At 33.0% G+C, this 25,929-nt stretch overlaps 2 protein-coding genes across 4 annotated transcripts; one reads left to right on the top strand and one right to left on the bottom strand.

Moving 5' to 3' along the window:
* The first annotated feature begins 1,275 nt into the window (after positions 1 to 1,275).
* LOC106769459 (LL-diaminopimelate aminotransferase, chloroplastic) lies at positions 1,276 to 10,898 on the top strand. The gene is made up of 10 exons (XM_014655085.2): positions 1,276 to 1,492; positions 1,684 to 1,754; positions 2,188 to 2,255; positions 6,619 to 6,735; positions 7,115 to 7,177; positions 7,776 to 7,880; positions 8,073 to 8,123; positions 9,138 to 9,458; positions 10,064 to 10,270; positions 10,459 to 10,898. The coding sequence occupies exons 1-10, from the start codon at positions 1,413 to 1,415 to the stop codon at positions 10,750 to 10,752; spliced, it is 1,377 nt and encodes a 458-aa protein (XP_014510571.1). The 5' UTR covers positions 1,276 to 1,412; the 3' UTR covers positions 10,753 to 10,898.
* Positions 10,899 to 13,755: 2,857 nt separating this feature from the next.
* Positions 13,756 to 17,880, bottom strand: LOC106765564. 3 transcript variants are annotated; one of them, XM_014650240.2, is made up of 2 exons: positions 17,705 to 17,880; positions 13,756 to 15,808 (listed from the first exon to the last, which is right to left on the bottom strand). In XM_014650240.2, exon 2 carries the CDS (start codon positions 15,673 to 15,675, stop codon positions 13,927 to 13,929), a length of 1,749 nt encoding a protein of 582 aa, XP_014505726.1. In that variant the 5' UTR covers positions 15,676 to 15,808; positions 17,705 to 17,880; the 3' UTR covers positions 13,756 to 13,926. The 3 variants fall into 3 exon arrangements, with proteins under 3 accessions (XP_014505726.1, XP_022639222.1, XP_022639223.1); XM_022783501.1 differs by having other exon boundaries at positions 17,772 to 17,869; XM_022783502.1 differs by lacking the exon at positions 17,705 to 17,880 and adding an exon at positions 16,435 to 17,693.
* Between the last annotated feature and the right edge of the window lie 8,049 nt (positions 17,881 to 25,929).

Genomic DNA, 25,929 nt, shown 5'->3' with positions numbered 1-25,929 from the left:
AACACTCCCATGCTATCAAGCTCAAAACTTCCCCCCCTTAACATGTTTAGACTTGAATCATTTGAAAATGACAATGTTCCCCCACTCCTGAAAAACGCATCCAGTGCAGAAGCAAGCACCCAAACAGTGTCGTAGGTGTAAAAGCCAAAGGTGTTCAATGCGAAAGGACCCTCAACAGGATCCTTTTCCTTGCTCATTTTGTTCCAACTAGAACTAAATTTTCTTTTGATTTCTGACTCAGGGGTATACATGCGCAAGGTGATAAGACCTTGGATGTCATTTATGAATTGAGTGGTGAACAATGATGGGTTTGAATCTAATAATGTAGAAAACCAATCTGTTGGGTTCCAAGGCTTGAATATCTAAATAATGTAGAAACCCTAAATTTCAGAAACCAGTGGTCCCCGGCAGCGAAGCCACTCGTCTTCCGCTCAAGCACGACTATTCCTCTTCTTCCCCTCTCTCGCCTCCCGAAATCAAGCTCTCCGAAGCGACCCCGCCAATCGACCACCTCCTCCGCAATTGCAAACGACAGACTCAGCGGGAACATGGCGACGTTTTCGAAGGCAATGTCGATTCCGAACCTGAAAGCGACAGCGAGGTGGATTTGGATGAGAAAATTAAGGAGAGAAGAATGGGAGATGAACAGATAGATACAGTATTTTGACGTGGCAGACAGAGAAACATTAAAAGTCACAGAAGACGTGGCAACTCCGTTAGTGAGATTTGACGCCGTCCAATTTTGGAGACTAATTTTACATGTTTTAATACTAAGAGGATCAAATGCCATCAATGTTTCATACAAGGACTAAAACCAAAAATCAGTGAAACTTCAGGGACTAAAAGCATATTTAACCCTAAATTTTACAGTCACTTATCATAATCTTAAATTGGTTATATAATTGAAATTTAACTTACAACTAAAATGAAATAATTTTTTTTAGTATTTTTAAAATATCTAAAATTTCAAGTTTAATCATTTCATAAAATACTATTTAATTAAGAGAAAAAACCGAGTTTCAAAAGTTTTAAATAAAAAAAAGACATGTTTTAGCAATTAAAACTTAATAAAGTTGTCCAAATTTAAATATAAATATAAATAATTTGTACAGAAGTGTATTATTCATACAATTATTATAAACCTATTTCAGTCAATTGAATATAAAGAGTCCCTATTCCTACGAGTCACATTTCACGTGCCCACTTCTTATTAGTTTAATCAGAAAAATCACACCATGTTTTGATCTTAAGCCAAAACTCAAAACATTAAAGAGTGTTGAAGTTTTGGAAGTTGAGAATTATTTCTTTTAATAGGGTTGATAGCAAAAGAAGCATACCCTCCTTCCTCACATACACTGAACGCCGCTGCTCTGTAGTTTTGATCGAAGCATTATCTCCGCTTCAATTTAACAATGTCTATAACCTATAACCTCACTACTTCACTCTCTTCTACTTCTTCTGCTTTCTTAGCTCCATCTTCTTTCAATTCTAGGTATTTTTACTTTCACTTGACCCCACTTTCTTCCTTTTTGTGACTTTCACTTGAAAAGATAAAAAATAAAATAAAATTGGATCGTACCCACAAAAGGATTTTTTTGCTGGGTTGATTCAAAATTGCATCTTTTTTCACTTTACTGTTGAAAGTGTTGAGTTTTATTTATGGGATTCCTTTGGCTGCTGCAGGGGACATGTTTCATTGCCTGTGAAGGGCGTGGGCATTTGCAAATGCATTGCGACACCCGAAGCTGAGACTGGTACCTTGAAAACTTCTCTTTTCTATTTGGAAATGGAAAATGATGCTTGGATATGGCCATGCTAGTTGACACTTACTGAGAGAAAGAGAGCTATGGAACAATGATTGGTGTTAAGGGAGAAATTTTGATGTGGAAATGTCCACATATTTTCCCTTAAATTTTTTGGTTATTCTTGTGATTAAGCAATGCTATAATGGGGTGCATACCTCTGCTTAGTGGTTCATTTTTTTACAATGTTTTGGTTGACAAGTTTATGAAATCAAATTCTTGATGGTCATTTCCTGGCATATAGTTTTATAGTAATGTCTATGTTAGAAGGGTTGTTAAAGTGGTATAGTTTTGAAAATGGCATACTATCTGCTGTGTTGACTAAATATTAAAGATACGATTGAGTGAGATATCATTTATATGTCTTCCTTTTTTCACTTTGAAGGCTACAAGACAAAGGTCACTCGTAATCCAAATTTGGGGAAACTTCAAGCTGGCTATCTATTTCCTGAGGTATGCAATGCTACTGGACCTTTCTGGTTTTGTTATAGTTCTCCTTTCTGTTTGTTATAGTTCTTCCTCAGATATGTCATTTGATGGTCTGATGCACAGAGGAATAAGGATAGGGATTGGAATGTACATTATAGAGAGAAATTTAAGAATAACCGTGGTTAGCTGTGACAGTTAACGATTATGGGGCTGAGAGTTTTGTAAAGTCTGTATATAATATTTTTCCTTGGGGATGCTGGCGTAGGAAGGATTGTAGTAATGTAAACAGGAATGCGGTGTGAAAGGAAGATTTGTTCCTTTGTAAACAATTGTTGAACAATATTAATCGAGGTTTATTCGATGGAAAAAGAGTTCTACCTATGCTTTTTGGGAATTGTTCTGTTTTTTTTTTTTTTTTTTTTTTTTTTTTTATCCAGGCTTGTATAAAGTTTGGTCTGACTTGCTGGATCCCCACTGTGAGGGATCAGTATGGAAAGTCGTGTGAGTGGTTTGGAAAGACGGGTCAGTGAACAAGGAAAGGTTGTGGCAGAAATGAAGAACGATCTATCCATTGTTAAGGACAATCTGCCGAATATGAAGGAAATCAAAGAACTCCTTTAGGAATTCAAGAAAGGAGAGAAATCCTCAGAAGGAGGGGCAAACTTAGTCCACAATGATGATAATGGAGAGGAAAGATCGGTGCATGGCAACAAATTTGAAGAAGAGGGGAGAGACGCCAAGGCCCTGGACAAAGAGGGTGGAACTTCCCATCTTTGAAGGACATGATCCTTTGGGGTGGATAGCATGTGTTGAAATTTATTTTGAAGTGCAGAATGTAAATCGTGAGGAAAAATTGCATTTGGCTTTTATCAGTATGGAAGGGAATGCAAATCACTTGTTTAAATTTTGGCGCCAGAAAATTGCATGTTTCAACTGATATTAAACAAATTACATGCAATTTGAGACTTGGATTTCATCAAATCTGCATGTATGAACCCAATATTCAGAAATTTGCCTTTCGAAGGGGCATTATGAATCTTTACTCATTTGTTCGGTTTAACAAACGCTCCATCCACATTTCAATGGGCCATGAACACCATAATGTAGTCATATCTTCGAAGGTTTGTCTTAGTCTTTTTAATATGACATCTTGACTTACAATAAAATGTGGGAAGACCATTTGACATAATTAAGATAGGTTTTAATGACATTCCAACAACACTAGTTATATGCTAATTGGAAAAACTGTGAATTGGAAAAGCTACAAATCTAGTATTTAGGGCATGTCATCTCTCACAAGGGACTGGAAATGGATCCTGGAAAGATATCCGCCATCCGTCAATGGCCATCCTTCAATGCACTACTACTATTGAATGTTTACATACAATTATGTGAAGATAGCAAGACCTTTGACACAATTGCTTAAGAAAGTGAATTTGGCTATGCAACAACTTAAAAGTGCGACTATAACAACTCTAGTGTTGTCACTGCCAAATTCCATCGCAGCTCTAGCTTCTTGGAGAATTCAAGGAGAGAAATCCTCAGGAGGAGGGAAAAACTTGGTCCATAATGATGATAAAGAAGAGGAAAGATCGATGCATGGCAACAAATTTGAAGAAGTGGGGTAGAGGTGTTGAAGCCTTGGACAAAGAGGGTAGAACTTACCATCTTCGAAGGAAGTGATCCATTGGGGTGAAGTGCACATATTGATTTTTTTTTTCAATTGTAGAATGTAAATAACAAGGAAAAATTGTGTCTAGATCTTATCAACATGGAAGGCAATACAAATCACGAGTTTATGTTTTGGTGCTAGAAAACCAAGAATCCATCTTGGGAGGATTTTACAATCGCTCTAAGTAGAAGATTTGGAGGTCGGGCTTTGAAAAATTAGTAGTAATATGCCAATATGAAAAGGTTGAAGACTACATCAAAGAATTTAGACTATTAGTTGTTAGAATTCCAATTGAGTCTAAGTCCCTCATTGGGTAGAAATGAAAAAGTATAGCACCATATAAGGATGAAGACCCATGAACCCATTGCCTTAAGGTTGTGGGTTGAGAGTGGTGTCAATTCCTTATGTGGTTGGCCTCAGGTCTCATTGGTGTTGTATCTCCCTTGTGAACCACTCCATTGATAAACCTAACAAGTGGTATCGTAGCCAGGTTAGGCTCATATGAGTACAATGGTCCCTGTATCAAAAGTAACCTAACAAGTGGTATCAGAACCAGGTTAGGCTCGGATGAGTACAAAGGTCCCTGTATCGAAAGTCTTTCTGGCAAAAGGTTTCAGGTAAGCGTGTCCCGTTAAGATGAATGACAATACGAAAATGTGGAAGGGACTCACCCTTGAAAGGAGAGATTGTTAGAATTCCAAGTGTGACTCTAAGTCCCACAGTGGGTAGAAATGAAAAAGTAGAACACTTGGAATTCTAAGGATGAAGACCCAAGTGATCCATTGCCTTAAGGTTCTGGGTAGAGAATGGTATCAATTGCTTATGTGGTTGGGCTTAGGTCTCATTAGTATTGAGTCTTTCTAGTGAACCTCTTTCCTTAATAAACATAACATTGGTGTCACAAGTCCCTCCAACACCAGAAGTTCATTTGCTGGTGTATTTCCAATATTTGAAACTAGATTCACCCACAAGATCCAATGGAAATTGCTTGAGATGTGGAAGATGCTATGCAAGAATCACGACAGTATGTGGATCTTGTTGTAGCAATACCTTAAACTTTCGATATAATGGAGGGAGTGAGGTTGTATCATCGATTGAGACCTTGAAAAACACTAGTAATTAACAAGGGAAAATGGTATGGGCAACACAACGAGGATGAGGATGCAAGTCATTTCACAAGGATCAAGAATTAGGGGAATGGAACCACGTGATTGAAAAACAGAGGAATTTGAAACTTGCCATATGCAGAGTATGTGAGGAGAAGAAAAGAAGGAAGATGTTTTCACTATAGAGGGGTATATAGCTTAGGGTATCATTGCCCAGAAAAAGAATTTGAGAGTTATCATCTTGGCTGAAGATGAGGAATTGAGGGACTTGATGGATGAAAAATCAAATGAGGTTAGAGAGTATTTGGAGAAAAAATTAGGAGGATTTTGATCACGAATTTCAATGTATATCTTTTCTAAAGGAGGTATGATCCCACACTATGAGGCTGCAAGGAAGAGTTAAGGGAAGACCCGTTTTGATCCTGATTGATAGTGGAGCAAGTCACGACTTCATTTTGATAGGTTTGGTGTAATCACTTGGCTTGTAATTTGAAATCACACCACCCTACATCATGAGATTGGGAGATATCAAACACCAAGGGTGTTGCAGGGATGTGGAAGTGCAATTGGAAAGATTCAAGGTCAAGAGACATTTTTTTGCTTTGAATTAGGACGGGTGGATTTGATCTTAAGTGTAACATTGCTAGGAAAGTTAGGTGAAGTCAAGGTAAATTGGAGAACTCTAACTATGAATTTCAGTGATCAAGGCTCATTGGTTAAGATTATGGACAACCCAACTTTGGCTACATCTCTTGTAATCCCACAAGCTTTGAAGAAAGAAACAAAAATTGAGGTTGTTTCAATCATATGGGGAATGAAGAATGTCGAGCCGGAGTCTGGAGATGAAAGTACGAATCACCTTACTGAGAAACAACAGAGAGAGTTGGGAAAGATTCTAAAAGCTTGTAAGGGAGTTTTCTGTGAACCTAAAGTGTTGCCACCTCATAGGATTACTCTCCCTTGTGTCTAAAACATATATAGGGTAATATATTTATAATGAAGAATGATACAAATATATATGACAACCAAACATAAATGTGGTATATAGAAGATATTGTTAAAAAAGAATATCTACCAATATCAAACAATATAAAAAATCTACGTTTTCCTAATTTAACGTAAAGCACAATATATCTAACAAAGATGAAAGAATTCATTTCATTTATAGGGAAATAACAAGTTATTGAGTATATTAATGACAACTTTTGAACATTTTCACTACTGCATTTTTCATAATCAACCTCTTCTTTTTTCTTTTCTCTCTAAAAGTCAAGTCATTTCTATTTCATAAGAATTGATGTTCTTTTGGGGACATGCATGTTACCCTAACAATAGATCCCCTTTGTCAGCATCCAATAATATAATTTTTAAAGGAAAGACTGATTAATTTTGTGAAATGAGTTGTCGTAGCAGTATTTTGCTCTTGAAATTTACACTGTTTGCTTTTTTCATTCTTGTGTTTTATTTGTATAGAATTATGTAATGATTAATGAATTTTCTCTCTCTCTCTCTCTCTCTCTCACACACACACACACACAGAGTTAAACTTTGAGATTAATTCTCTAAACTGTGTAAACTATGTTTCTGCCTTTCATGTCACTGACCACAGATTGCTAGGAGAAGGTCTGCACACTTGCTGAAGTACCCTGATGCTAAAGTTATAAGCCTTGGAATTGGTGACACTACTGAACCTATTCCTGAAGTCATAACTGATGCAATGTCGAAGGTAAAACTTTGGTGTGAACAAGTTGATATATCTTTAATGCTAGCACATTCGACTTTGAACACTTTTTTTTTTAAAGTAATTATCATTTTCTCCTTTTGAGGTTGGAGCTCTATGATTAACGATAAATTTTGTTTGTAGTACCATGTGTCAGTTTTTTGAGTAGCTTTCATTTCTTCATCTTTATAATTCCTTTCATGTCTAATTTCATTTGTTTCAGTTTATCTTTTCTATATCATAAGTAATATTTTGTAGGTATATATATTTTTTAATCTTAGAGAAGTGTTAATTATGCATAATACTTTACTAAATTAAATAATGCGCGCTCTTCATCTATTTCCATTTAAATACTTGAAAATGTTGTAATTTTCCTTTTGTTCAGAGATCACAAGGATTATCAACTGTTAAAGGATATAGTGGGTATGGTGCGGAACAAGGTGAAAAGGTATGTTGCTTTGACATCTTCAGGAGGCTTTTTCCATTTTCCATTTTGGGTCCTTCCTCCCAATTCGTCAAATTGAAGGCCAGTTATACAGTTTTCCACCCTTGTAAATGGTTTCTAGACCTACATGTCTATTTTTTTGAGTTTAGTTTACTGTATGGTATCAATTCTGCATGCGGGTTCCTTTCTTTTCTTGGTCCTTGAAATATTTAAGGAAGACAACTTGATATTTTCATCTCATGTGTGCCTGTTGGGCACTATATCTTCAAGAAATTTCACTGGAAGAAGTCATGCCTCGAGCCTTGTAATAAATTTGGGTCAGAAATTTGGCCATATTGGCTCATGTTTTGAGGATGGGTGGTTATAAACTTGTTTTTCATTTGATCATTCATTATTTTATGTTTTTTTTTTTAAAATTTATATATTATCTTTGAAAATTCTGAGAATTGGGATGACAGGAAAACACCTTGTTTGTGATTATATATAAAATGTTTTCTTTGTAATGAGGGCTGTGAGGTCACTAAATTTATTGCTTGCAATTGGTGTTAGTGTTTACCCTTGGGGGAATTTGGTTGGATAAAGACATCTCTAATCTATGCAGCCATTAAGAAGTGCAATTGCTTCAACATTTTACAGCGATCTTGGCATAGAAGAGGATGATATATTTGTGTCAGATGGAGCAAAGTGTGATATATCTCGTCTCCAGGTTCATTTGTCTTATTTATTTATTTTTAATTTAAATATATTTTGTGCCTATCTTGCTCTTTACCTGGACTACATATTCTGATTCAATATAAAAAATCTCCTATTTTGGTAGTAGGGTGTGGGTTGCATGTTAATTGGGCATCATCTACAATCAGTAACTAAAATTTTCTTGTATTTTCATTTTTTGTGACAGATTGTCTTCGGGTCAAATGTAAAAATGGCTGTACAAGACCCTTCATACCCGGTAATTCATATTTATGTTGGTTACAATTATTGTCTCATCAGTTGCTTAGCTCTCATTTATGCTTCAATATGCAAGAAATGGTCACTTAGGTTTTGTTCCTATTGTTACATCTATTTGTTTTACTAGGTCAGATGCTGACTGAGTTTAGCTTATTCATTTCCATCTTTGCTCTATGAAGAATCAACAAGTTTCTTCATTTTTCTCGTCAAATAGGAGGACTTAGAACAATGATTTTTTTTTTTCAAGAAATTCTTTTCAATGAAGTTACCAAACCTTGACTGAGAAGTTTGTCTATTACTTAAGAAAAAAGGGCACTTGGAACATGGAAACACCAATTAATGTCTTTGGTTAATGTTTCATCTTTGATTCATATTTTCCTTCGTTATGAAATTATTAACATGTATAATTATCTATCTTACTATACTGGACATTGTTGTCGCTCTATCTGATGTTGGTAGCTAGTTCTTTGATAGTTCGCTGGAATGAAGATTGTAACTATATGGCTTTTGCTGCACACAAATTGTAGAAGAGCAAGAATAGCCTTTACGCTACTGCATATCTAAATAATTATGAATATTATACGCTTATGAGAGTTTTTGACTTTTTATTCTTTTTCTGTTTGAATATTTGATTGTTACTTCATTTTTACAAGTTACAACAAATAAAGTTACAGGGAATTGGTGTATTGTTTATGTGGGCTTATGTATTATTAGCCATGTTTGGTAACTGATTATGTTTGAGAAATGATTCTTTTTTTCAAAATCCTCTTTCAGGAAGCTATATAATAAACTGTGTTGAAACTTTGTTTGAAAAATGTTTGTAGACATTCAGTTTACTATCTGGAATTATGCAAAAACACTATTGAATTCTTTTGGAAATGAATTAGATGTAAATTATGAATGAAATAATATATACAAAATTGGGAAGTGATGAAACACCAGTTTTATTCTGTTCATATTTCTAGCTCTTTCTCTTGTTTCTGTTCTCTGTAAATAGTGGAACTTTTATTTGCAGGCCTATGTAGACTCAAGTGTAATTATGGGCCAGACTGGCCTCTACCAGAAGGATGTTGAGAAGTTTGCAAACATTGAATACATGAGGTGTAGTCCGGAAAATGGTTTCTTCCCTGATTTATCTTCAATTTCTCGACCAGACATAATCTTTTTCTGTTCGCCAAACAATCCTACTGGTGCTTCAGCAACAAGGGAACAACTGACCCAACTTGTTCAGTTTGCTAAGGACAACGGTAGTATAGTAATCCATGATTCAGCTTATGCAATGTATATTTCCGGTGACAACCCACGTTCCATCTTTGAAATTCCTGGAGCCAAGGAGGTCAGTCTGTCACTGATAATTTGATCTCTGTTTACTCTTTAACAATGATTATGATCTGTGGAATGCATAAAGTGTGGGTTCTTGATTTGAAATTAATTGCCACCATAACATGACATGAATATTTGTATCAGGTGCTAGAACCTTAGATTAACATCCTGTCCAAATAGCATTTTACTCCAAATTTATTTTGCCACAAGTCTCGTGCCTTCTAGATTTGGTTCTTGCAATAGTTTTTTACTTAATGAAAATCTCATGCTTTACGTATGGGGTTTATCTAAATGATGAATCTTTTTACTTGCACTGTGGTATATGTAGGAGGACTTGATTGCTCATTTCCCTACAATATTGTTACAGTTATATTTAGATAAACATCTCGATAAACACTTACAAAAGAAGAATATACCATAAATGTGTATTTGCTTCTGCAAATGATTTCTACTTTGGTCTATGATACAAACTATATTTTGGATGATAACTATTTGATATGCCAAGAGGATTGCTGGTCAAGGTTTTTTATATGGCAAAAAATTTGTAAATGAACAAAGAGTCTTCTTTTGATGTGTCATTGAATAATAATATCCATAACATCTTACTGACAATTGCAGGTTGCCATTGAGACATCATCATTCAGCAAGTATGCTGGGTTCACAGGAGTCCGATTAGGCTGGACTGTGATTCCAAAGGAGTTGCTGTTTTCTGATGGATTTCCTGTTGCCAGGGACTTCAACCGTATTGTATGCACTTGTTTCAATGGTGCATCAAATATTTCCCAGGCAGGTGGTTTGGCTTGCCTTTCACCAGAAGGTCTTAAGGTCAGTTATTTTGTTTTCCTACTAAATTTCTATAACAGACAAAATTTCTGTACATTATTGTTTGAAAGGATCTATCTTCATCCTCCTACTATTATGTCATTCTTATCTTCACCTCTCCAACTTTTTGAGGTATGCAATTTGTGGTAGTATTCTTTAAAGAAGTTATTTGTGAATGCATGTGAATGCAGGCTATGGGAGAAGTTATTGGATTCTACAAAGAAAATACGAACATAATTGTGGAGACATTTGATTCTCTTGGATTCAAAGTGTATGGAGGGAAAGATGCACCATATGTGTGGGTTCATTTCCCTGGCAGAAGCTCATGGGATGTATTTGGTGAGATTCTTGAGAAGACTCATGTGGTTACAACTCCTGGTAGTGGTTTTGGACCTGGTGGTGAAGGTTTTGTCAGGGTTAGTGCCTTTGGTCACAGGGAAAACGTCTTGGAGGCATGCAGAAGGTTCAAGCAGCTATACAAGTGAATTTCTAATATCTCTTTTGCTTTTAAAACTTGTAATCTCTTTGACTCTCTTCTTTGAATAACTGCTTTTCCTTGGAATTTAGATTAAGATGTAAGACACTGTTTTACAATTTAGACCATCTATTTTGTTACTGTTTTTTCTCTTTTGGAAGGTGTTAGAGTTCTCTTTCTATGAAAGATCTCAAACAAAACCAATAGTAAATCAAATTCTGACATAATTTTACAATTGAAAAAGAAGAAACTAAAATTGTGGAGTGTTTTAATTTTTCAAAAATTATTTAATAAATTTTATACCAAGTATTAAGCCAAGTTAATTCAATAATTAATATGTATTTTCATTATTATTAAATTTATGAATTTATTTATGTACATTGTGCTCATTGTTTACTCGTTCCTTTTTTTTTCTTTTAATTTGAATTTCTTGGATCTTATCTTAATGAATGATATTTGTATTTTTAATATTCATTTTAGAATTTCAATGAGTTATTTCAACATCAAAACTACAATTGCTTATATATTTATAAAATCAAATACAATTTTAATATGAACTCAAATCATTAATTTATGTTATAAATTAACTTTTAAATTTTAAATTTTTATTATCAAATAATCTTCTCACTATTAAACAACTAAAATATCACTTATTTTAAATAACCAAATTTCATTAGATAAAAGAAAATCATTTTTAAATAATTGTATCATGTCATCTTATTTCCAACTATATCACAACTAATTTAATACGTTATTTTTATATATTACATAATTAACATAAAAATATTATTTCAATCATTAAAATATTTAATGAGTTTGTAAAATATTAATATTTTTAATTAATTTACTATTTATTGTCTATTTTTTTTAAAAAAAGAATTATTTTTTCTCTTTTTCTAAAATACTCCTTTATTATTTTTCTTCAATGAAATAAATTTTTAAATGCCATTACACCAAAATTAAATCTTTCTTCAATTTGAATTTTTTTTTTACACGTTAAAAATATATATCTTACATGAATTATTTATTGTAAAAAAGTATATTACAGTAATTTTAATTTCTTAGATATGTATATATTATTCCATATATTATATAAGTTAAATTAATATATTAAAATATTTATGGCATTGTAGGAATTTATTCTATTTTATAAAATAATCAAATTTATTTACATTGTAAGTAATTAACGGTTCAGTTAAATTGTAAATTAGTTAAATTTTATAGTTAGGTCACAAGATATATTTATTACTATTTGATTTTGATTAAATCATTTATTACATTTGAAAAAATTATTTTAAAAACATATACATTGTATTAGCAATAGTACATATATTGTTTATATATATATATGGTTTGCTAACTTGTGTACGCCTCCTTTTCAGTTGATACATTTTAGCAATGTATACCGGGTTTCAGTAGACAAACATGCCCTTATATATCATGAATTCTAAGTTTTAAGGTTAAGGGTATTTTAATAATTTTCATTCTCAAAATTAAAAAAATAAAAAAAGAAACCCCTGAAACCCTTACTCACCTCCCTCATTCCTCTCAACCCTTTCTCTTTCATCTCTTTCACTCCAACCTTTACTCTGTCATCTCTACTTTAGTCCCAATTGAAAAAAATCAGAAACACTTGTCTTATTTTAATAATTTTCATTCTCAAAACTAAAAAAAGAAACCCCAACCCCTTACTCACCTCCTTCGTTCCTCTCAACCCTTTCTCCTTCATCTCTCTCACTCAAACATTTTCTCTATCATCTCTGCACTAGCCCCAACTAAAAAAACACTTATTATTAAACAATTTACTTTTGTAAAGAATTGAATCATTGACATATTCACCTTCCGAAAAATGTTCGTTCATAATCTCTTTAATTTCATTATCTTCACTATATATATTACAACCGACGGACACAACTTGCACCAAGACTTATAAGCATCCTTCCTTTACAGTCTGAGACTACTACGTAACATTGCTCCATGGCCATTTAATTTTTTTTGGTAGAAATTCATTAACTTGTTTTCCTTTACTAAAGAAAAAACAAATCAAAATACAATAAAATTCTCAATGATAAAATCAAACAATAAAAATTCTAAATCTTGAAATTTTATTTAAAATTATATAAAGAAAAAATTAGGTGCTTTAATTTTTTTATTTATCTAAGTATTTTTTTCTCTANCCATTTTATTTAATAATGAGTGTTTTTTTAGTTGGGGCTAGTGTAGAGATTGACAAAGAAAATATTTGAATGAGAGATGAAGGAGAAAGGGTTGAGAGGAATGAAGGAAGTGAGTGAGGGTTTGGAGTTTTTTTTTTTTTTTTAGTTTTGAGAATGAAAATTATTAAAATAAGACAAGTGTTTCTGATTTTTTTCAATTGGGACTAGAGTAGGGATGACAGAGAGAAGGTTGGAGTGGAAGAGATGAAAGAGGAAGGGTTGAAAGGAATGACAAAGGTGGGTAAGAGTTTGGAGGTTTCTTTTTTTATTTTTTAATTTTGAGAATGAAAATTATTAAAATACCCTTAACCTTAAAACTTAAAATTCATGATATATAAGGATATTTTTGTCTACTGAAACCCGGTACACATTGCTAAAATGTACCAACTGAAAAATAGACGTAGCAAATCCCATATATATATATATAATAAAAATAGGAAAAAATAAATAAAAAATTGAATGAACAAATCTAGACATATACTAAGTTGTGTGATATTAGAATTTATTTTAAAAATATTGTCACTTTTGTAATTTGAAATTGTTTAATGGTTTTTGGTAGAGATAAATTTAATTAATCTTCTAGGTATAATTATTGAAAGGGTTTGAGATATGGCACATTGTTAGATTATTTTGATTTAGACGAGGTTGATGGCGATGTTTTTGGCTGCGGTGATTTTTAATTGAATACTTACAACAATTAAAATTGTGTACGGAAAACAGGCTGCATTTTTAACAAAAAAAACATGGTTTATTTTTTCAGTCTCTTTCTCTCTCTCTCTCTCTCTCTAAAGTCATGGTTTAAATACTCCCAAAAGCACAAACCAACTTCATTTCTGCTACCCCAGCGGTTGCGATTTAATACATACATATCTATGCTACATTATCTGAATCTGAGGTATGTCCCTGTAGATTGATGTTAATAAACTAAACTAGTTCTTAGGTGAAGTAAATAATACAAAATCAGACAATTAAAACTGCTCTATACTATTAATCATTTCTGCTTTACAGGTTCTCTTGTAATGTCCAGTTTGGTTGCACCGACTACAGTGCACTGTATGTTTCTCACGACTAAGCTCATCCACACACATCCTTTTCTCAGGGCGTCCCGGTGGTCGCCGTAATTTTGGTGGTCGTACAACTAGGATATTATCATCCATAGAAGACTTGTCTGTTTTACTCCATTCAAGTTTTGCTGGGATGTAGTGTATACTCTCTGCATAGGTATTCCTGTAACTTGCAACAGTAAAACTCTTGTGGGTATATGCATAGACATCCTTCCGACATGAGATAAGAGCAGCAGCAGCATGTGAACAAGGAATACCATTTAGCTGCCAGTCGCGGCAGGAACAACTATAGCTGCCAATATTTACAATGTCCGATCGATCAGCTGAAAGAACCTCAAATTCTACTTCATCTGATCTAAGGACTTGATATATAGATGCACGGTTGATGGCTTCATTCATTAGCTTCTCGGCAGAAGGGGCGAGTACAGAGCACCATGAGCTGCTTTTTATCCGCCTGTCATCAAACTCAGTTTTAAGCTTGCTATGAATCCGCTCCATCACCTGGATAATTGGCAATTCTCGAGCATCAAGAATCCATTTGGTGAACTCATCAATGTTTGAGGATAGATGGCCAAATCGTGTCCCTTTAAAATGCACAAGGGCCCATTGAGAAGGATCAAAATGTTGTAACCATTTAGCAGCTTCCGGAGATACCTCCTCTATTTCAGCAATTTTTTCTTTAAATGCAATGGTTGTGGTGGCATATGCAGCCTTCCACAGAAGATGGACAAGCCTAGAGTTCTTGAACTCTTTACTAATGCTTTCAGTCAAGTGACGCATGCAGAATGCATGAGAAGAACTTGGGAACTTACTTCTCACTGTATCCGTAATACCCTGTTGCCCATCTGATAAAAATATAAACTCTGGCATGCATTCAGTATTCCCCTCCAGAACCCTATGCAACTCAGACAGGAACCATGTCCAGCTATCATCATTTTCTACATCAACAACACCAAAAGCAAGCGGAAACAATCCACCATCAGCATCAAAAGAAGTTGCTGAAAGCAATGTGCTAAGGTATTTGCTTTTCAGCTGGATTCCACCAAGTCCAACAATTGGCAAGCAACCATTAAAAAAACCATAGATTGATGCACGAAAGCAAACAAAAAGTCTCTGAAAACGGTTATCTTCACCAGCGGTAAACACCTCTGCAACACTTCCAGGGTTTGTTTTCTTAATTTCTTCACAGTATGAAGGAAGTAGGTAATATCCTTCTTCAGAAGATCCATATATAGCTGCAAGACCCCGCTCCTTTGCACGCCAAGCTTGCTTATAAGGTATAGTTATACCATATTGTTTATGGATGTCATGTAAAATATCCTTTGGTTTATAATTAATATTGTCTCGCAATCTTTCTTCAATGAAACTCACAATCCAGTCAACAGAAGCCTGATGGTGCCCATTGTTTGCATTCCTCCCACAAGTATGTGTGCCATCAATACTTCTAATAGTAAATGTTGGGGCATTAGGGAGCTTGACAGCACGAATCCGCCATGGACAACCATCTGAGGCACACTTGGCAAAGTAGCGAATCAGGTCACTTTTAATAGTACGGAGCTCAAAATGCTGTGCAATGGCAGCTTCTTTAATTGCATTCCGAAATGCCTTCACATCTGGGAACTCTTGACCAACAAAAAAATTGTAATCTTCCATAGAGTCAAGAATTGCTCTTTTTGTTATTACTAACTTCTACAAGGTAATGATCAACCACACAAACCTGTAATAAACTAATGATAGTACCATTTTCTCTATTGTATATGCAAAGAAGCTTCCTCAATATAACAATCTGTAATTACCAAACAAAAATATAGTAAATATAAGTAAAACTCAAAAGGTTCTCAAATAAGTAAAACAGAAAGCATCATCAACCATGCAGAACTCTACAGAAATACAATGATAACTTCTACCAAAAGTATTGCATTATAAATATAACAATTGAGATATAAAAAATTCCACGCGAGGACACTGACACAAATATATGGTTATGTTTGCCAATTTCTAGAAGTCTTTTTGCAGTAGATGGGTTGGGTACAGGACCAAACGATGTCCTCATGTTTTATCAAAAGCTAATGCTACTAGCCAACAATGGCTGGCACAACTGGTAATGCGAGACTGCATGAATTAAGTTAATCAGGGTCTAAATACAACCAAGGTCTATTGTTGGTGAGTTATTTTTAAGGACGCTCCTACAAGCAAATCTTAGGGGCATACATGACCTAAGAAGGGGGGCCCTGAACCAAAACTTTCCTGCAGCCAAAAAAAATGCCATAAAGACCATTCAAATCTAAATACTTTTAAACGGTTCCATTCAATTCTTAGTCTTCCTCTACCTCTAACTATTTACCTGTATTTAGTTACACTAATTGGCTTCCAGTACTATTCTTACAAGGTTAAATCTTTTGGGGATCTTACCATCTCTCAGTATGTGCCTCTTTTACTCTGTCTCTATTGCATTCATTCCTGTTCTTATCTTTTCTTGTATGACCTCTGATTCTTGTCCTTTTACTGCGTAACAGTTGGACTAAAACACTTTTACATCACAAATAACACCTTTATTTCACCCACCCTGCTTGATTCCAACGACTTGCATCATTCTTTATTTCTTCATTGCTCTGTGCTAATAAAAATACCTAAATTGAATGAGACATGGTAATGTATAATCTCTCATTTTCACCTCCGAAGTATTGAAGGAAGCCACGTGGTACCAAAGCTTCCCTCCATAAGGATCACAACACAACTTTATTTTATCATTTAATTCCTCTCCGGAGACTCCCACTACAACTATACCATTTACAAAAAGGAAAAGATAAAAGAGAATCTAGGAACTGACTCCTCAATATTTTGGTTAAGAACATAAAAGAAGTAACAAGATAAGGACTCGAGATTGACTCTAAATATAAATCTATAGTTATATGAAATCTTAAGTGACTCTACAAAGTGTTCGCACACTAGTTTCAACTCCATAACACATACCCAATCATAGGCCTTTTTTCAAATTTATTGAAAACTATAAGCAAAAAGTATAACTTTAACTAACAGTAGAAATTTAATTCATTTTATCATATAAAAATTAATGGAAAAAAAAATCCAAACTGATGTACGGCAAATACCACAAGGAGTGTTAACTAGCATCTCTCTACATGTATTTATATAAAAATTAAAACAACAACTCAATATAAATTGGCATGGACATTGGTTTTAAGCAACAGAAAATTCAATCGTCTGTCATTGGTTTTCCATTCTCAACCCTAACTATTCATGTACTCCTTCCTAATCAGAAACAAAATAATGTAAACGATACTCTAAGAAAGATCCAAGCTCCTCTGTAAGAGGCAGAAGCCAACGAAAAAAGATAATCCAAATTTGTTAAGTATAAAACTGAGAAGAAAGGGCTAGCGCAACTGAAGATACTTTGTTGCAGCAGAATAAGAACAAAACAAATTATATTACAAGAGCTGAAAAAATTGCATACAAATTCAGAGCATGAAACAACTCAAGATACCCACATGCACAAAGAGAAAAAAGGAACAAAAGCAAAAATATCACAAGTAAAAGGGGAAAAAGGGAATTTTGACTTGTACCCAAATAATAACAGAGAAAACAAATTCCAGTGGAGACATGAAAACAAATGTAATTGGGAGAAGTGGAATGAAAGGAGAAAGAAAGACACGAAATTGGTGACCTGAAGATTTGACTAAGAAGAAGAGGATAGTGAGATCCGATGCAATAGGAATGGAGAGACAGAAAACCTTTGCTTAGGGTTGAACATGAAGTAGCTTTCTAATACTGTAATGAATATTTTCACCCATTAAATTTGGTTGAACCAAAACTTTGATGTGCATCATTCAAGAGAATCTCCATGAGTCATACATAACATAAAGATCGGATATTACAAATATGCTGAAATCACATATTTTAAATAACAAAATAAATTCTTTTAACATTTAACAACCATTTGACATTTATAAAAAGATAAAATTATCATAAAAATAAATCAACTTCTATATTTGTAAACAAATAGAAAAAGTGAAAAAGTAATCAAGAATAATATTAAATAAATGTAAAAAAAAAATTGAAGTTTTGGAAAAAATATTATTGTTTTTTTATTTTTATTTCGGAGAGTTATAATTTTAAGAAATGTCTTATGCAATATCTTTTTATTGGAATATACTATAAGTTGTCAAAGTTGTAAATAAAAAATCTACCTTTAGAAATGCAACAGAGAGTATTTCTTTTTAATCTTTTTTTTTTTCAATCTCTTTCTTTGTTTTCATTTTATGGTTTCCCTTTTCTCTGGAGTTTTTCTCTTCTTTTTCTTTCTCGAACCTTAAATAATATTAAATTGTGGGTGTGATATGTCTGGAAGAATGTGTATATTCTAGCATGAAGTGTTTTTTGGAAGTGATAAACCCTTAGAGGTGAATAAGGAGGTTCAAGAAGCATTAGGATTTGATCAAGAATAATATGACAAGGTTTGGAGGAATACAGGAGCCACTTTCAGTATTTGAGGCAAGCTGTTTGATGATCAACGCATCAAGAAGCAAGCCATGTTTGGTTTCCAGGATGTTGCAGATGTGATAACTGAAGGTCTATCTGAATTGAGCTCAAAGGCTATTGATGAAGATAAAATATACCACATAATGTAGCAAAAACTGGACAATAAGGCACAATTTCTTCTTTATCAGTGTGTCTATTGAAGATTGTTGTGGCTATTGAAGAAACACATGACCTGGAGACCTTGGAGATTGTTGAGATTGTTGTTAGGGGAGCACTGGTTTAGCTAAATCCACAATCTTAGAGTTTCTGGTTTTTTATGATGACAACGCATAATTAATAACACATGTGTATTGTGTGTTACATGTTCTATGCTTACATGTTATATGATTATATGAGAACATGTTTATGTTGTTTTTGTGTTGTTCATTGCATTTCACTATGCTATATATGTGATTTTATACTTGAATGCATGACACATGTTTTTGGAAAAGAAAAACCACATGCACTAATGTTGAACTTTAAACTGTGTGGCAAAACAACAATTTTAAGTCGACTTCATTATGGGATGAGTCGATTAAAACTCGTGTCTTTACATAAACCTTTTCAAAGTGTGCTGTGAGATTTTTCAAAGAAAAAGTTTTTCAAAACTATGTTTTACACTATTACATAGTCGACTATATGCATATTGCATTCGATTAAGTCTATTGTGTTTTAAAATTCTGTTAATGCTTGACATAACTGTCTAACGGTCATATTTTTAAATATATTGACCAAGCATTAAATGAAAATCAACTACATTAATTGTGAATTCAATTAATTGCATTGATTGTTGCTAACTGTTATAATTGTTTTGTTATATTCGACTGCATTAGTAGCAATTAAAATGCGTCAGAGTTATGATTTTCTATAAATTGACGCGAATTTGATTTCTGTAAGAACTTTTGTGATTCTAATGATTTTGTGATATCTTTCAGATAAGTGTTGTCTTATAGAAAGTGAAAAAGCTCCAAGAATCAAAGAAGAGATCGTGGTAATCATCTCATTGTGATTTCTTAAAGAGCAAGATTGTTGTGCATTGAAAGTCTGATCTATCTACACATTGAGGTGTCTACTACAAGATCAAGATCTAGAATCTGCTGAAGATTGGGTTATTTCCCTCTTGTGATTACAGGAAGAAGAGTGTGTTGCGTTCTTGACTTTGAGAGGTTTCTCAAAGGGTTGAGGTAGCAGAAGAGGGGATTCTTGTTGCTGGTCTTGTTATTGTATGCATATATTTTGATTAGAGGGTTAAAAAGGTGTTTAATATTTTTGACGTGAGGTCTCTATAAAAGCCTTATGTAAAAACCTTGATCATTATAGTGCATTTGCTTCTTGTGATTGGAAGGACACTGGATATGGGCAAGTTGGCCGAACCAGTATAAAAAGCAGTGTTTGATTTCTCTGATCCCTAAACTTTTATTTTTAGACGACTATATTCTATATTCAATCGACTTTATTTCTGCTGCATTAGAAAACCTTTTTCGTTGCATTTCAAGAAAGTTTTAAAGGCATCACCTTTTGCGAAAAAGATTTTAAAAGAACATTGTTTTTACGTTTCACCAATTCACACCCCTCCCCCCTGTCTTGGTGTGAGAAACTGAGCCTTTTTATTTTAACAAAGATTGAAGAACTTCAACATTCATTGGAGAGAAGACACTGCCAAGAACAAGTGTTTTAAGCCCGATCTCAATACAAAGGTAAGAAAGGGTTCAAGAAGGGTGATAAAAGTAGCACCAAGCACAAGGAATCACAGGAATTATAAAGTGAAGATTCCAATGATCCTGTAAAAGGCAGAAAGAAGAAATCTCGCACCAATTCTAATGGAGATAAAGAATGGAAGTTTGATAAAAAGAAGGTAAGGTGCTATAACTATCATAAATTTGGTCATTTTGCCAAAGAATGTTGGAAAAGGGATGAAGCAAAGAACAAACCGAAAGAAAGAGTGCATCTTGCACAAGATGACACTTCAGATTCAGAGGTTGTAATGTTATGGCCAACACAAATGAAGACCAATCAGATGATGCAGTTTGGTACTTGGATTTTGGGTGCTCAACACATATGACTTAGAAAAAGGAGTGGTTTGTCCAAATGAAGGAAACCATGCAAGGGGGGATTAAGTTTGTTGATGAAAGGAGTCCCATAGCAGAGGGATTTGGTATAGTTGTTTTGAGAGCAATGATGACAGAGAAGTTGTGATTCATGAAGTATTGTATGTGATAGGGTTGAAAACAAATATGCTATAAGTCTAGACCAATTGCTCCAAAAGGGATTTGTGATGAAAATAGAGGATACTTGTCTCGGTATTTTTTATTAGAACAAAAGATTGATCATTCAAGCACATTTGTTTCATAATAGGACATTTCGTGTGGTGATGAATGTTGTCAAACATCAGTGCTTTGCTGTTTCTGAAAATAAAATAGAGTGGCTATGACATTTGAGGTTTGGACATCTAAACTTTAGAGATTTATCTCAACTGAGTCAAAGAGAGATGGTTAAAGGCTTGCCTATGGTTGAGATGCCTTAAGCAGTGTGTAAAGAATATGTTCAATGTAAGCAGACCAGAGGAAATTTTCAAAAAATTTTACCTCAAAGGACTACAGAGAAGTTGTGTGTTGTAAATTCAGATATGTGTGGTCCTTTTCAGGTTGAAACACCTGGAGGCAACATGTATTTCTCTTAGTTTATTGATGATTGGACCAAGAAAAATTGGACATACTTGTTATCCAGGAAAAGTGAGGTATTGCAAGTGCTCACAAAATTCAAGAATATGGTGGAAAGACAGAGTGAGAAAAAGATTAAAACCCTGAGGACAAATGGAGGAGGAGAGTATACATCCATGTAGTTCAAGAAGATCTGTGAAGAAGAGGGTATAGAACATGAGATTACCCCTCCTTATACTCCACAACAGAATGGTATTGCAGAGAGGAAAAACATAACCATTTTGAATATGGTTAGATGTATGTTGAAAAGAAAGGGTCTCCTAAGTGTTCTGTAGGGAGAGGTTGTGTTGACAACCAGTTATATCCTAAACAGATCTCCAACTAAAAGGCTGAAATTACACCAATGGAAGCATGGTTTGAGGTAAAACCAAGTGTCACCCATTTGAAAATATTTGGTTCTGTGTGTTATAAGCATGTTACAAATCAGTTAAGAAAGAAGTTAGATGATAAAGGGGTGTCTCTGATTTTGGTTGGATATCATTCTACCGGGGGGTATAAATTGTATGATCCTAAGTCTGGACATGTTACAATTAGTAGAGATGTTATGGTTGATGAAGTTGAATCTTGGTGTTGGGAGCCAATTTAGTAGAATACAACAACTATTGTCCTTGATAATGAATTTGATGCAATGCAACCAAATACATGGAATCATGAAACTAATGTGAGAAGATATTTATTATATTTTTTTTTTTTGCTTGAAAAAATTATTTAAGTTTCTTATTTTCAAAATTAATTAAACATCTATGTTGGCAGTGAAAATTGAGATTAAAATTTGATTAGATTTAAATTATAGAAAGTTTTTAATTTTTTTTATTTTAAAAAATTATAATTAAGTGAGTCAATGAGTCAACCCGTGGTAAGTCGGGTCGAGTTCGAATTTTTCTGACTCGCTAATAAATGAGTCGGGTTGGATTGGTTTCACTAAGTGACCAACCCGTAGTGGGTTGAGCCGGGTTACCTATTTTGACAACTCTATAGAGTACCTCTTTTGAGTCTTCTCTTTGTTTTATCTCTTTGTGCCTTCATTTTTTGGTTTCCTCTTCTTTTAGAGCTTTTCTCCTCTTTCCCTCTCTATAATCCTAGACAAGTAAATTTAAGATATGAGGATAAATTTATTTTTTTAGGATTGAGTAAAATTTTTTTTTTATATTAGAAATAATTTTTGCTTTATAAAATATCTTTTATAATAATAAATAATTTTTGTTAATATGTAAATAACATATAAATAAATAAGTTCATATAAAACATTAGTATTAAAGAAAAATACATAAAAAGTAATTTTTATATTAAAATAAATTTTATTTAATAATAATAAATACTTTTCGTTAATATGTAAGTAAAATATAAATAAGGTTATAAAAAACCTTATTATTAAAGAATATATATGCGTGTGTGTTCACGTGTGTAAGTTAAAATCTTATATTATGAAGGTATCTTAATACTCTTATTTGTAGAAATAAAAAAAATTATTATTTTTTGTTTTAACATATATATTTTATCAATAAATAAATAAAACATTGACAAAAGAGAGTGGGTCACTTTTAAAAGGGTGTGACTTTTATAGGAAAAATTAATCATTTTTAAACAAAATTATATTTTTGAAAATTTGTTTCTACGAAGATTTTATGTCATTTTCTTGTATAATATTATTTTATATAATTTGACTAATTATTTTTTTTAATTAATGATTTTATGTTTCAAAATGGTAATCGATTGGGTGCTGCAACAAAGTGTGGTGGTGGTCCAATAGAAGAGTTTTTGTGCACTAGATTGGCAGTGAGGTAAAGGAAATTGGGTTTTGTACATGACATTGATGAATTCATATTTATGTTTTGTTTCATGACATTTTATAGGAATAAAAGAGAGGAAAACAAAGCTTAATTTAATTTCTATATAAAGAAAGTGACAAACACACTTTAGGAAGAGCTTAGGAACTTTTTGGAGATCTAATTTTGTCCTCTCCACTATTTTTTATGTTTTTCATCATCTTTTTTTCTATTTTTATATTACTTTTATATTCCATGGAATGTTAAGTCTATATGGTTGATTCTATTGTAATTTATTAATTGGATTTTGAGGTTAGATGAATAAATTTGTCTATTCTTTTAATTTTCATTGTGATTTATTTTTTTATATATATATTTTGTATTTTAATCAAGTAAAAGTAATAATTTTTAATTGTACCAAGTTAGCATGGTGTTAAAGTTAAATAAGATAATATAATAAAATATGTACTTTGGTTAATTAGTTTTTTTTTACTTGATATAATAGATAAAAGAATAAATATGCATAATAATATTTAATTGAGAATGTAATTTGGTTACATTTATTATGATTAATCTACAAAAAAGTTTGTTGTGAGAATTTATATTAATTAATTTAAAATCTAAGACAATAATTAATTGAGAATTTACTTTCATTAATTTAAAAATCAGACAATAATTAATTGAACGATAATTTTAAGATGAATCCTATTTTGAAAATGAGTGAAATCAATCTATTTTCTTTATTAATGCTTTTATCTCTTCTTATCTTTTTCCAATTTTATTTCTTTATTTATTTTATTATCTAATCTTTTATTTAATTTGTTTTTCTTAATCTTCTTTTATTACTTTTATTTTATTTCATTATCCCCTTTTCCATAGTTTTTTATAAGAACTAATTTGTTAGGAATCAATTCTGTGGTTTGTTGGGAGACGACTTAGGGTTGATTTTACCTTTTCTATTTTATTGGTTAGTGTCTTAACAATACTGAAGTTATTATAGTTTAGAAATACTAATTTTATCACGTCAACAACAATGTTATCAAACAAATATTAGATCGGTTCCAAGCAATAATCGATCTAATATGTTATTTAACTTTTTTTTTCTTGTTTTAAAACTGACATATTAGAGTGGTTTCTCTTACAATCGATCTTGTGAAGACCTAGAAAATGGTATTTTAGAAGTGGTAGTGAGTTAAAAATAACGAGACTCTATTATTTTAGTATTAAAAGGTTTAAATATAAAATAAGTTGTTATAAACAAGTTTCATTATTTTAAACACATCATCTCTCTAGAAACTACTTTTCTAGAGTTCTCTACCTTCTTTCTAAGGGTTCTTACACCCTGTTAATTTGTTTGAAGATCGGAAACCGCCTATGTGATCCTCGCGGTGAGATCTTCAAATCTACTTGATCAATTTTTCAAATAGAGTAAGTCAAATTTCTACTTTTTTTTCTCTAGTTTCATATTCTTCAATGCATGTGAGGTTTCTTTTGTTGCATGTATGGTTTGGGCTTTTCCCCAGGTTCTTTAATGATCAGTGGTTCTGATGGTATACCCTGATCAATGTTTTCAAGGTCTGTAGGTGTTGTTTGGTCTCTTTGAGCTGAGGAAGCAGAGTAGGGTTCTCTAGAGATAATTGGAGTTTCCAAAAAGGTAAGAGAAGTTAAATACCTTGTTTTTAAGTTTTAAGCATACTGATAATATGTGTTGATATGATTAATTGAATCGATGGATTGAGTTTGTTGAAATTAGGTTGTATTAAGGCATGATTGTGTGAATTTAATTAGAAAATTCTTGGTATGATATTAAAGAGATTTGATGAAGTTGTTTGTTAATTGTGCTTATTTTGATTGCTTGAAATGGTGAAATTGATGTATAATTGGTTGGAGAATACTACTGAACCTTGAGGGAGTGAATGATGATGGTTGGCGTTAGTTTTTGAGTCTTAAATTTGGGGTTTTAATAGGTGAATTTCTATGGGAATGATTTTGAAGAGAAGCCTGATGTTAGGTGTTGATGTTTAGTCCATATATGACCCTTTAGAGTGTTAAAACCCAGTAAAATATAGTATGTTATGCAGCAGAGGAGTTGTGAGGGTGTGGTTACATGGTTTTATGTGCAATTTAGGGGTTTTAACTAGTGAAATTGCAAATTAGAAGGTCTAGGCTAAAGGTGAGGTTTTATAATCTATTATTGAGTCTATTAGTACTTGTTCTAGCTGTTAGTTGCAGAATTTGGGTGTTGAAAGGTATAAAATTGAGTTTGGTATGGTTTAAGGTGTTAAGATGGGTTGGAGTAGTCTTTTTGAATTAGGGATCAATTATAAGATGTTTTAGGGTGTTTAGAAGGTCTTAGGAACCTTTGAAAGTTGAGAGAAGTATGCAAATTGGTCTAAAAAAAGTAAATTATGTTGATAGTGCCTGATTGCCCAAATCAGGCGCTGAACGCCATCATTCCAAGGGTGCCAACGCTAAGCGCCAATTTTCTGGTGTTGAGCACCATTCTAATGGCTTTGGCACTGAGGGGTAGCTTCTAGGCTCTGAGCATTACCGCACCAGTTTTTTTTTTTTTTTTTTTCAGGTTTTGGAAATATCAAATTCAGGGTTCCAAGTATCAGTTTTAACGTTCTTTAGGTCGTTTTGGAGGTTTTAGACCCTTTTGAATCTATTGGTGAGGGTTTCAAAGCCACTTTCATTACTTAAATTTGGGTATCAAGATGCCATGAAGAAATTGTGTTATTGTGTGACTTTTGATGACTTGTAATGGTGTTTATGGCTAGTTAATGTATAATGAGAGGTTTCATGTGATAGTATGCAATGTTTGTGTGAAGTATATGCATATGAATATAATTATGTATGAGATGTGATGATGATGTCCAAGTAAT

The sequence above is a fragment of the Vigna radiata genome, chromosome 7, assembly GCF_000741045.1.
Source record: "Vigna radiata var. radiata cultivar VC1973A chromosome 7, Vradiata_ver6, whole genome shotgun sequence".
NCBI lineage: Eukaryota > Viridiplantae > Streptophyta > Magnoliopsida > Fabales > Fabaceae > Vigna > Vigna radiata.
The sequence above is the reverse complement of the archived record's forward strand: the minus strand, read 5'-3'. Positions and strand labels throughout refer to the sequence as shown.

Coding starts and splice junctions, on each gene's coding strand:
- LOC106769459 (XM_014655085.2), top strand. CDS start 1,413: ATGTCTATAACCTATAACCTCACTACTTCACTCTCTTCTACTTCTTCT. Junction 8,124..9,137: donor TACAAGACCCTTCATACCCG/GTAATTCATATT, acceptor TTTTATTTGCAG/GCCTATGTAGACTCAAGTGT. Junction 9,459..10,063: donor AAATTCCTGGAGCCAAGGAG/GTCAGTCTGTCA, acceptor TGACAATTGCAG/GTTGCCATTGAGACATCATC.
- LOC106765564 (XM_014650240.2), bottom strand. CDS start 15,675: ATGGAAGATTACAATTTTTTTGTTGGTCAAGAGTTCCCAGATGTGAAG.